The sequence below is a fragment of the Caretta caretta genome, chromosome 2 (assembly GCF_965140235.1).
Source record: "Caretta caretta isolate rCarCar2 chromosome 2, rCarCar1.hap1, whole genome shotgun sequence".
NCBI lineage: Eukaryota > Metazoa > Chordata > Testudines > Cheloniidae > Caretta > Caretta caretta.
This window is the reverse complement of record NC_134207.1, coordinates 77,489,337-77,502,324: the sequence shown is the minus strand read 5'-3', so window position 1 is coordinate 77,502,324 and position 12,988 is coordinate 77,489,337. Positions and strand designations below refer to the sequence as shown.

The 12,988-nt window shown below is 41.1% G+C and overlaps 1 protein-coding gene across 1 annotated transcript in view; it reads left to right on the top strand.

Moving 5' to 3' along the window:
• DSG2 (desmoglein 2) overlaps positions 1-12,911 on the top strand; it is a 44,520-nt gene extending 31,609 nt beyond the window's left edge. Inside the window, exons 11-15 of the mRNA XM_048840526.2 lie at positions 1,754-1,981; positions 3,558-3,788; positions 4,678-4,802; positions 7,274-7,705; positions 8,984-12,911. Of these exons, the coding sequence (XP_048696483.2) occupies positions 1,754-1,981; positions 3,558-3,788; positions 4,678-4,802; positions 7,274-7,705; positions 8,984-10,078 (2,111 nt within the window). The 3' untranslated portion in view covers positions 10,079-12,911. The remainder of the gene's footprint in view (positions 1-1,753; positions 1,982-3,557; positions 3,789-4,677; positions 4,803-7,273; positions 7,706-8,983) is intronic.
• The last annotated feature ends 77 nt before the right edge of the window (positions 12,912-12,988 follow it).

Below are 12,988 nucleotides of genomic sequence, written 5' to 3'. Positions count from 1 at the left end.
TCCATTGCATAGAAAATGAAAGCCGAGAGTCTCACCTCATCACACGCTTCCAGGAGCTGGGGCTTTTCAGGCCTGTCTGTAAAGGCCGATACTTTAAGAATTTAGGTATATGTTTATCCTTTAGCTAGTTATAGAGGTACAAAAGAAAGAATCAAAATCACTGTCTGCCAGTGTAAGGGCCTTCTCTCACTGTGACAGTCTGAGGCCCTGTTCTTCAGCTAAGGCCTTTGGCTAAGCAGCAGAGGCAGCCATAAGCTGGCAAGCGAACGGTCACATTGAAATAAGGTGCTACTGGGCTGTTCGGAATACCATCCTGTCCTGATAATGCCCATCACCTCCAGAGAAAGATGTTAAAGAAAACTTAGTTTGATAGCATCCTGTCTGGCAAGAAATCACTTCTCAATAGTTGTGGTTGTGAAACCCTCATTTCTGTACATTTTATCTTTATGGCCCCTACTTTTCTATTGTTAATCCGTCTGGTTCTCTAATTGTTTGTCTGCTGTATAGTTAATTTTGCTAGGTGTAAGTTAATGAGGGTAGTGGGATATAATTCCCCTCTATTCAACACTGGTGAGGCCTCATCTGGAGTACTGTGTCCAGTTTTGGGCCCCACAGTACGAGAAGGATGGAGCACATGACTTATAAGGAGAGGCTGAGGGAACTGGGATTGTTTAGTCTGCAGAAGAGAAGAATGAGGGCGGATTTGATAGCTGCTTTCAACTAACTGAAAGGGGGTTCCAAAGAGGATGGATCTAGACTGTTCTCAGTGGTAGCAGATGACCAAACAAGGAGTAATGGTCTCAAGTTGCAGTGGGGGAGGTTTAGGTTGGATATTAGGAAAAACTTTTTCACTAGGAAGGTGGTGAAGCACTGGAATGGGTTACCTAGGGAGATGGTGGAATCTCCTTCCTTAGAGGTTTTTAAGGTCAGGCTTGACAAAGCCTTGGCTGGGATGATTTAGCTGGGGATTGGTCCTGCTTTGAGCAGGGGGTTGGGCTAGATGACCTCCTGAGGTCCCTTCCAACCCTGATATTCTATGATTCTACCGGGCTGCATTCCCACCTTCATTTGCAATATAGATATATCCAAAGAGATGCATCTCAGAATCTGACCTAAAGGCTTTGTTGACAGTGTAAAATTTGGTTTTGAATTTGGTTGGTTGGTTGTTTTTTTTTTTTAAATCTGTCATTTGATCCTAAACCCTTTTTGCTTAGGGGCTATTACCTATTTATTGATAGGACTACATTGCAAGAAATGTTTGTGTCCAGAACAGGCTTAATTGAAATACCGCTTGTCAAAGTGGAAGTGTTGAAATCTCTCAGTATTATGAGTAGAAAATTTGAAAAGTCTCAGTAGTCCTATGCTGTTTGAATACAATGCAAAAAGAACTCTCAAATACATGGTCTTTGTCTTTTGAAGTATGTGGTTCGTGTTCTCTTTTTGTATCTCATTTGTTGTTTGTAATGGTACTTTTGAACTATAGTTCTGTTTTACTTAGTTTTTAAAATGTATTAGATTTAGAAATAGATGTAGATTTAGTATAACCTTGCAGATATTTCTGTAAATATTAAGAGTTAAATCCTGACCCCATTAAAATCAAAGGTAAAACTACCATTGACTTCAATGGAAGCAGGATTAGATCCTAAATTCCTATTACTGCTTTTTATAATCCTGGAAAAAGTATGAAATATTTTTAAAAGCAAAATTTTTTGCACACACACAAGAATTTAAGCTTTCACGTTTATATTTGCAGATTATTCTAAGAAAACAGCCATGGGTACCATTGTAATTCAGGTTGTGGATGCCAATGATAATTGTCCAACCATTGTGACTCCAGCACAGACTGTGTGTTCAGATGCAAAATTCTTCAGTTTTACAGCTGAGGATCGAGATGCTTATCCAAATAGTGCTCCCTTCTCTTTTACTGTCATTGATGAGCCTGAAGGGATGGCAAATAAATGGGTAATTGGAGACATAAATGGTAAGAAAGTATCAATTTGATTTATAATAAACATTTTAGTAAAATAATTTTCAGTTCTTTGTAGTTCTGCATTTATATCACATTTTGTTAACTCTGGTCAGATCAGAAACTTAGGGCTTGATCCAGCCAAAAAGGACATGCACATCTGCTGTGCCACACTAGGAGACGCATCAAGAGTTTGAAGTTTGTCTCCTCCCTTGTTCATTTCTAATGGCCATGGAATACAGAATTATGTATTTTGGAGTTGAAGTGGTTCTGTGTAACCTGATCACTTGTGTATTATAATTGGGCTCTTGAGAATGATATTGGAACTAAGACCCCTTCCCTCCCCGTGTCCCCACAGCATTTAGGTGACAGATGTTCCTCTCTGCGTGACTGAATTTGCAGCCATATAACTGCAGTCAGCTGCAGGGCTCACATTCCTGAATGGCAGTTCAGTTCAACAGTTGAGCTATGGAGAAATAGGAAACTGCCATGCACCCTGCACATGAGCTAGATCAGTGTTTCCCAAACTTGGGACGCCGCTTGTGCAGGGAAAGCCCCTGGCGGGCCTGGCCAGTTTGTTTACCTGCCGCGTCCGCAGGTTCGGCCGATCGCGGCTCCCACTGGCCGCGGTTCGCGGTGCCTGGCCAATGGGGGCTGCGGGAAGTGGCAGCCAGTAAGTCCCTCGGCCTGCGCCACTTCCCGCAGCCTCCCATTGCACACTGCCACACCCAAATACCTGTGCAGGTACTTTAGAAGAAGTGCTCCAGGTAAATCAAAGAGCTCTTTTGCTCAACTGCTGATCCTCCACTTCCTAGGCAGCTCTACAATTCACCACTGCAGAGCTTTGCCAGAGGGCTGCCACAGCAGAGTAACACCTCTCCAGATCAGATTAGCTTGCTTGCTGCCTAACTAGCGTTTACAGCCTTCACATTTGCTGCAGCCCACATAGTTGCAGCTACATTGTTTTGGATGGTAAGTTAAACATGTCCGTATTATCCAGAATCAGTCCCGCAGTGCCCAACCCAAATAATACACGATCTCCATGAGGGCATGGCTGGGGAGAAATCCTCCCAAGCACTTGTGCTCACATCTAATCAGGGAATGAGGGAGAATCCTTTGATTCCCATACCCACCCCAAAAAATCAATGCACACAGACATGTTGCAGAGCTGTTCTTCATTATACCTATAGGGATACTCCTAGGAACCTGCTCCCACCTTCTCAGCACAATTGCAGTGTTTCCATTATGTCAGGGCCCTTCTTACCTTCTGAAAGTGGGAGAGGACTAGACAACTGTAACTTGTTACAAAGACAAATAGTATTTTGGGGGGGTTCATACGGACAATTCAAATTTTAACAAGGCTTTTCCACAGTCAATAGAAATTAGAAATAAACATTGGTTCTTTTTTGCCAGAGTGTGAATTATATGATGAAAATAGCAATTGGTTGTGAATTAAAGTCAATTCTATTGCATTGGTAGAATTTTTTGTTTGTTTTTCTTTAGTTAGAGAGTGATTACTAACTTTCTCTCCACCCAGTTCTTGTTTCACTGATTTATGTTTTTCCTTTACCCCGGTCCTGTCCCCACAAAGCAACAACCATGCAGCTGTTACTACCACAAGATGTAAAGCCCAGCACAAATAAAGTTCAAATTTTAGTGAAAGATATGCAAGGTTTAAGCTGTGCTGAAAAGCAGATCCTTACACTGACAGTTTGTACCTGTGTGAATGGGGGTTCCTGTCAAGACAGACTAATCAACTCTTCAGTTGGGCTGGGAGCTGGAGCAATTGCACTAATTATCTTGGCAATTTTATTATTGCTACGTAAGTAACTGTTTTATATTATTTCTTAAGCACTGACTGCATGTTCTATGGAATACAAGACACCAAAGAAGCAATGGTCCCTACCCCAAGGGGTTTATAATCTAAGTATACTCTGTGGGTGAAATCATGAACCCACTGGAGTCAATGGCACCGTTCCCATTGACTTTCAGTGGCGCCAGGATTTCACCCTGGAAGTATTAGAACTAGGATGCGGCAATAGGAAACTGTTTCAGTCTTTCCAGTGGCTTTTAAACAAACAATTAACATTTGCTTATGATATGCTAAAGGAGGATAATAAAGCATTGAGAAATCCTTTTGGTTTTTCTTAGGGCTCCTCTTATGGTCCACTGAATCACCACCAGAGCCTTCCCATTCCCTTCAAATAATGTCACCATGGCTGCTGCCTCCCCTCTTCAAAGGCCCCTCTTCAAAGTGTCAACTCTGTTTCCTTACTCCAGTAACCCAGCTGAAAACACAAGCAGACTGGGGTGGAATCCTCTACTTAGGCAGTGGCAAGATGTTCTGTATATTGAGTCAGCTATTTATAGCAAAAAAAACAAAAAAAAAACAAAAACTGGAGGAGGTGGACTTAATGGTATTTAGGGCTCAGTTCGGCAAGGTGGTGACTTTAGTGGGACTACTTTATATGTACATAGTTAAGCACATGCATGAGTATTTGCAGAATCGGAGCCATAGTACACATTCATTATCTATTGACCATAACTAAATAAACTCTGCATTAAATCGCTAAATTTCTGGAAAACTTGCATCTACCCTGTGTGCATGCGCAGACAGACCAGATGTTTATTACCTAACTACAGACAGTTACCTAAACATGATTTGAGCTCTAGTTATTGGACATTTAATGATACATTGTGTTCCCCTACAGTTGTGCCACTCTTACTGCTGTTTTGCCATTGTGGATCAGGTGCTAAAGGATTCACAGCAATACCTGACAGTAGTGAAGAGATGTTACGTAAATGGAACAGTGAAGGGGCAGCACCTGAAGACAAGGCAAGTATACCTTAGCCCAATATCATCTTTGTTTTCTTTTAACCTAAGTATTTCAATTTCTCACTTGGTGTCAGTTTTAGATTGTGGGTTGAGATTTCAAAGCAGTGCAGGAGATTTAGCCACATGTTAACATTAATTAATTAAAAAATGTGTGGCTAAATTCCATACGTCACTCTAGATATATCAACCAAAGTGTCTAAATTGCAAAGGAAAAGAAGAGTGAAATAATCAAGCAAATAGTGATTCTCACAGTTCATGACAACTGCACCTGTATTTCCTCCTCGTGGTCCATCAGTGGCACTTGCTTTTGCCTTCTGGCTCCCCATCCATCACCTCTCCTGGGTGGAGACCGAACAGGGTTTTTTCCAAGCTGCATAGTTCTATCTACACCGTGAGTTCTCCAGCAAGCCAGACTGCCTAACAGGATTGCGTCTATCCTTTGCTTTCTTCCCAAAGGCTATGACAGTTGCAGTTGCTCACAGTTACAAGTTACCGCAAGCTTTTCCAAAGTATACACGTATATTCTTAAGGTGAAAGCATTCCAGAGAAAACATAGCACATGTATAGGTTTTTATTGTTTTTACTAATAAGTCTACCAGAGTTCACCACCCCCTATCCCCAACAGCTCCAGTAGTAGCTCTGGTAAAAGTCACTCCTTCAAACCCTTCCACAATGACTGGGCACCCTCTCCCTCCTACCTGACCACCTTGGATAAAAGATCCTGTCTGTTTTCTGGATCAGAAAGAAGGCCCTGAGAGTCAGTGTAAACTCAGGGTATTTATTCAAAAGCCCTTTCTTTGTTGGCCTTTGGAGAATCCAGTTTGAATCAGTATGTGAGCCTTTGCAGATGTTGGTACTTCTAGGGAGGTGTTACAACCTGGGTGAATTTGCCTAATCATTCCTCACTGTTCTTAATTCCTGGAAGAACTCTGGTCATCCTACCCCACGGAATTACATACAATCCCGAGCCCACAATAACACCTTTGGGCAATTTAAATTTATGTATTGCAGGAAATTGCCACATCTGCCATGATGATACTGTTTTTCTGAGTGGAAAGTGAGGAGTGGGAGTGTGGGAGAAATACTGGGGTGCATCCAGTACCTGAACCACAAAAGAGAGAAATATTTCCATTCACAAGGGAAGAAGTGTCAATTCCAGTCGGTGGGTGTATTAATGCAGCAGAAAAATGGTGGAATGGGAAGCTTCATAGCCTCTTAATTTAAAGTCTGTGGGCGGTATCCAAACTTAAGTGCCCAGTGTTCCCTTTCAGTGAGGTATGGAGGAGAGAAAATATGATTTAACTGGCTGCCCCACAAAGCCCCAGTGTGTCAACTGCATAAGGCTGAGGCTCAGGTGGGGTCTGTGCAGAACCGATGAGTAATTACTAACATTGGCATCATCCCTCCTGACTCTGGTAAATATCCAGGTGGAATTAGTGGGGAGTTAGCTTTTCCTTAGAGCCTGCATCCCCCTTGGAAAAGCTGCTGGTGAAAGAGAGAGTGGCAATGTGGCCAAGCTGCCATGAGAGAGAAGGCGGCCAGGCAGCATCATAGAAGGGCCGGCAGAACCTGCAGAGGCTCTAGGATCTGAGGGTTTAGGGTGCGGCATGAGATCACATGCCTTTTTCACTGAAAGGAGCATTTTGAAAAATTTCGCCAAGTAAGCTCGCTAGAGTTTCCTGATTCTCTCTGATCACTCAATAACAGACCTAAAAGTGGCAGTTCTTCAACAAAAAAAACTTCTAAAACAGACTCCTATGTGAAACTGCAGAACTGGAATTAATTTGCAAACTGGACACCATCAAATTAGGCTTGAATAGGGAGTGGATGGGTCATTACACAAACAAAAAACTATTTCCCCATGCTTTAATTTTTCCCCCTACTGTTACTCTCACCTTCTTGTCAACTGGTTGAAATGGGCCATCCTTATTATCACTACAAAAGTTTTTTTTTCCTGCTGATAATAGCCCACCTTAATCGATTTTTCTCATTAGAGTTGGTATGGCAACCCCCATCTTTTCATGTTCGGCGTGTGTGTGTGTGTGTGTGTGTATATATATATGCTGTATTTTCCACTCCATGCATTTGATGAAGTGGGTTTTAGCCCACAAAAGCTTATGCCAAATAAATGTGTTAGTCTCTAAGGTGCCACAAGGATTCCTCGTTTTTGCTGATACAGACTAACATGGGCTACCACTCTGAAACCTGATTTTCTTACTTACCCCTTATTGGTTTTAGTAGGGAATGATATAATGTAGCCCTAAAATGGTTTTTGTGAGCTTCCTTGGCTACACCGTCATAAAGTCTGCACCCTTTTTCAGGGGGCACTTTGCCCGTTGTAACAAAGTGTCTAATGCCAAACCAAACAATCATGCCAACCACCTCACTCCTGGATCCTCAGCCAAACTGCTTAGAGAATTCCATGAGCAGCACAGAGCATGTTTCATGTTGTATTTTAATTATTCTTTTAGGCAATGCTAACCCTCATTGCTCCCACTGTGTTGGACAACTCAGCAGCAAATGTGCGCAGTGGAGCAGCAGCAGTGATGGGTGCAGAGGCAGCTGCTACAGGAGGAGGCAGTTCTCGATCTCATATTGACGGACGCTATAGTAATGCTAACATGAGCAGTGGGAGATGGGAAGAGCAAAGACAACTTCTTTCTGGTGCAAAATATGGAGCCATGGCAGCTGGCGGGGCCATGGCAATGGGAGCTGGCGGGGCCATGGCAATGGGAGCTGGCGGGGCCATGGCAATGGGAGCTGGCGGGGCCATGGCAATGGGAGCTGACGGGGCCATGGCAATGGGAGCTGACGGGGCCATGGCAATGGGAGCTGGACGGGCCATGATGACAGGACCTGAAGTGGGCATAAATGAAGCATTTTTCAGAGAATACTTCAGTGAGGTAAGAGTCCTGCTTGAGAACATCAATATATTGATGTTATTTTTTTAAAATAAGTAAATCTTGTGGAAACAAGTTGTTAAAGGCCATTAAAATATTTTTAGGTTTGAAATAGAATTATCAGGATTGTTTATATGATATAAATTTTGTTTTAAAATAAATGTTGTCATCACAATCTGCCATGTTTTCCTTAGGCCCAATCTGGCAAAAGACATAACCATGTGCCTTTATTTTGGCTTCAATAGGATGATTGCTACAAGTAAAGTTACACACATTAAGTCTTTGCAGGATCAGGGTTTTAGTGTTACACAAATGCTGCACATTTAAACCAGAATGCACTGTTTTCCACTTCCAGCTATTACACCTTGTATGAACTGAATGATTTGAATACATCATAGAAATTAGTGATGAAAAGCACCAATTAAGTTTTCTAGCGCATCTCCAAAAGAATGAAGGGATACATTTTTGGGGAGATGAAGGAAGGAAGAGCATAAATGGACACCAGTGTAATAATAGTTGATTTGCTCTAAAAAAGTGAAATATTTTTAAGGGCCCTATCAATTTTAAATCACTCTCTAGTGAGTACAAACTGGTTTTAGCTACTGTCTCTGAATCCTGCTGATAATTTGGGGGGATTTAGTCAAATTTTCCTATTTGGTTTACATGTTTTTCTCCGCACCATCAATTGCTTTGTGAAATATCCACTTACAAAGAGGAATCCGCAAACTGACTGACACCAACTGCTGCCATCTACGCAAAAAGACCGAAATCTTCTTTTCTTCTGTTGGCTTTTAGTTATAGTATGTTGAGGGTAAGTCTGTACTACAAGATAGGGCTATGATTCCCCTGCTCGTGCATACATACTTGTACTAGCTCTCCCTGAGGTAGGATGAAAATAAATAGCAGTGTAGACAGGGTTGCATGGGTAGCAGCAATGGGGGCATGGTTTAGCTGTGCCAAGTACAAACCCACCAGTTTCAGGTGGGTTTGTAATCAGTACAGCTTGTGACTCTGCTGTCGCTACCTGTGTTACCGTGGCTACACTGTGATTTATACTCATCCTAGAACAATGAGAGCTAGTGCAAATATGTGTATGTTAGCAGGGCAATCACATCCCTCGCTCATAGTTTAGATGTGGCCTTAGATGTTGTTATAACAATATTAAGTAAAAAATATTCCAACAAAAATGCAGTTGTTTTTTAAAAGTTGGTAATGTCCCTTTAAAGTTTTGAAACAACATTGTTAAACAGTTTTTGTTTGCTTTTGTTTCCTTTATTTTAGAAAGCTGATGCTTTTGCTAGTGAAGATGAAGCTCAACTAGCGAAAGACTGTCTCTTGCTTTACTGTCAGGAAGAAGCAGACTCCTCACATGGTTCCATTGGCTGCTGCAGCTTTATTGAAGATGACTTGGATGACCGTTTTCTGGATGATTTAGGAGATAAATTTAAGACCCTAGCAGATATCTGTCTGGGCAAACATGCAGAACTGGAAGTCAGCCAGCGTAGTTCACATGTGTTGAAAGACAAGAATGCTAGTCCAGCCATGAATGAGTCAGGTTTGTGTCTTAATGATGCATTGCCACTGTTCTTAGATCAGCAAAATGCTTTCAGTTCAGAACATACCTATTCTTTAGGCACCGGCTTCCAACCACCTGAGCCTGTGCGTAGAGTAAATAGCATAGGTTCAGAAACTGTGACACGGGAGGTGGTCACTGAAACATCCTATGCCTCTAGGCCTGGCCTGCAACAAGCTAGGCCTATTGTTGATCCCTTGGCTAATAGCAATGTTATAGTGACAGAAACATCCTATGCTGCTGACCCCACGGAGCGACCCACCACAAGTGTTCTTGATCCTCAGTTTAAGGAGAGCATTCTTGTAACAGAAAGAGTGCTCGCCCCGGCTTCTGGTTTGCAGGACATGTTAGAAATTCCTGACTTGCCAAATGGACATAATGTTCGGGTAACAGAAAGGCTGATTAGGTCAGATGACACTATGCCTGAACTCTTAAAAGTTCACAACTTCCCTGATTCACAGTACATTGTTGTGAGGGAGAGGGAGAGGCTGCTTGTACCTAGTTCAGATCTAAAGGCCTCGCTAAGCATTCCCGATTTATCAGAGGGGCAGAATGTGGTGATAACTGAAAGAGTGGTTACACCCACCTCAGGGCTGCAGGCTAGTTACACAACTCCAGCTGAGGTTTCAGGGATGCAAAGCGTAAGAGGGCAGACCACCATTTCTGGACCTGGAAGGCAGGAGCGTATACTAATCACAGACCCGCCATTTAACCAAACAGGCTTAGGTTTGGAGGATTCTTCTACCCTGAGTAAGTCTTCAAAGGTCACAAAATACAGCACTGTACAGTATACTCGCTCATAAAATACATATCCCTCAGACAGCTCTGCTAGGCATCATTTATATCTCTACCAGCAACACTGGCAACTTTTTAGTATCTCAAGATCTCAATTTTCTTGTGCTTGTAAAAATGGCATGAATTTTCTTAGTCATTTCTGTAAATAAGAAATATGACCAAGGGAAAAAAAGCAGCTGACTTTACAGTGTTTTATAGCAATGCTTTCATGGTGGACAATTAATAGGAATAATGTTTCCTTGTTTTTTCCTTCTCCTACTGTATAATTCATCATAAGTAAGATATTGCTGATGAAGGCGAAACCCATCACCCACATGCAGAGATGATATAATTAGAAAGCCAGAAAAGTCTTGAAAAACACTGTAATGACCAACCAAAAATGTTGTTAAACTAAATTTCTATGAACCGTTTGTCTCCTGTGTTCTAAAGTGTCTTGCAGGAGCTCTGGACCTTACTCATCAGTTTCATTCCCTTTCATCTAAAAGGACCAGAAACAACTTTTCTCCACAGAGATGGGGGCTGTATATGCAATATCCCAGGCTCTAGCAGATTTACAAATGGAAGAATTTGTCAGAATTTCAGAAATAATTTGAGTCAGATAATGATCTCTAGCTGTGAGGTGCACACTACCTCAGAGCTAGGAAAACCTGTTCCTGTGAATGCACCCCAAAGAATAGTAGGTTTATCGGTGTTCGGCATATGTTGACGTCACATAGGAGACCAGATCTTTCAACATCTAATCTGAATTTTGATTTCTGCCCCATCTTTCTGTTACGTATTTACCTTTTTAAGAAACATTTTAATACCGTAGCCTTGAAAATAAACTTGAAAAAGATAAAACTATTTAACATGTTACCTTGAAAAAGTAATTTCAATTGGGCAGGGATGGTGTCCATAGCCTCTGTTTGCCAGAAGCTGGGAATGGGCAACAGGGGATGGATCACTTGATGATTACCTGTTCTGTTCATTCCCTCTGAAGCACCTGGAATTGGCCACTATTGGAAGACAGGATACTAAGCTAGATGGACCTTTTGTCTGACCCAATATGGCCATTCTTCTCTCTTCTTTGTGAATTTTGGTTATAGTTATGGTTTAATGCTTACATAATAAAATTGAAAGGAAATTTTCCCTGTACTGATTCCAGTCCAGGCACCGAGAAAAATATGAGAATTTCTGTTGCAATATTTCCTCAAGACACCTAAATAATTTGCAGATCTTGTCTGTAAAGATTTTCTTTTCACACTGTGCCAAAATAAATGTGCCACAATGTAAGCCAAAATAAAAGTAAAATAGAGGGGCACAGTCCTGCCGAGAAGCCAAGCAGCCAAACCTGTTATGTTCCCAGAAATGCTGCTTATGGAACTCACAGGAGTGATAGCCAGAAGCTGTGAAATCAGCATTTCCTGTCATTCAAAGCAATGCTTGCACCTTGGCACATAGTTTGGAGTGTAAGTAGCAAGACAGCTGAGCTGTCTGCAGACCACTGAATACTGAAGTCAGTTACTTTTTGACATGTTGCACCAGCTTTGATGTAATGCACACAAGCATTTTAATTGTCCATATTTTTACTTACTTTTATTGGTCATGAAATAACACATGAAGCAAACATAGCTCTCCCTCTTCTTTCCACCACTGTGAGCAGAAATGTAGGGCTAGAGATTCAGGCATAATTGAGATCACTTAGACATCTATAGGACCTGATTTGCAGGTGCTATCAGGTAAATGACCTAAATCATGTTGTAAAATTGCAGACTCAAAACTGGAGGTGCAGGTTAAAATTTGACATCAAGAGCCAGATCCCACTTCCACTGAAGTTGATGCTAAAATTTCTGCTGACTTTACTGCTGCTGACTGGGGCCTTGCTTATACACTATTTGGTGAGAAATGAGGGAGCTCACTTTTTTACAGAACTGTCCATTAGTCAGTTCATTTTTTTCTTGATATTTAAATGTTGGCAAAAGGGAAACACATTTACTCAGAAGGAGGGGAAAGTAATGTATATCTGAATGTAAATATTTATTTTTATGAAATTTGGGAAAACCCAAGTGAATTTTGTTCAAAATCAAAGCTGGAAGGTGTTGTGAATAGGAGAAGTCACCTTAATGCTTTTTGGAACAGTTATGACACAGTAAAAATATTACGAGTGTTGTTAATTACCATTTAGTGCCTACGTATTAAGGCCCCGAGCTTGCATACACTTATGCACGTGACAGATATGGGACTGCTCACAGTGGTTAAGTGAAGCACATGAATAAGTATGTGAAGGACTGGGGCCTTTGATTGCAGAGACAGGACTTCAGTGGGGGTTCTGATTATTACTTTCAGTTTCACTCCATTTCTAATCAATATTTTCATCCAATTGCATTGGTGTGTGTTACCATGTTATTTTCTGCCTGAAATTTTTTTAAATAAAGATATATTTGAAACGGGGGGGAAAGTACCAAGAAGTATGTAGAAAGCAATTTAAACAGAAACTTGTATTATATTTAAATAGGGAAAAATATGAAAATGAGAACTATGGTCTTTGTTCAGCACAGGGTATGTAAGCATGTGCCTAATTTAAGAACATGAGTAGTTCCAGGTAAGTCAGTGAAAATACTCATGTGCTTAAATTTGGCACATGCTTGAGTACCTTGCTGAACTGGGGTATATATCTCTGGTTTTAATTTTTAATGTATATGGCATAGACTTGTATTTCATTCCCAAGCATGAATTTTGAATGGATAACTGCTCTTTTTTCCTGCATGTAGAGGAAATGGATTTATGCTGATTTTATACATGACCTTTTTTGCCGTGATTTCTATATTTTTATGGAACTTCAAATAAAGGAAAATACTGATATTGTCTTTTTCATTATTTATTTAGTTTAAAATACAGCCATTTAGAACAAAAATAGTGACTTTTTATTAACCTGTTTT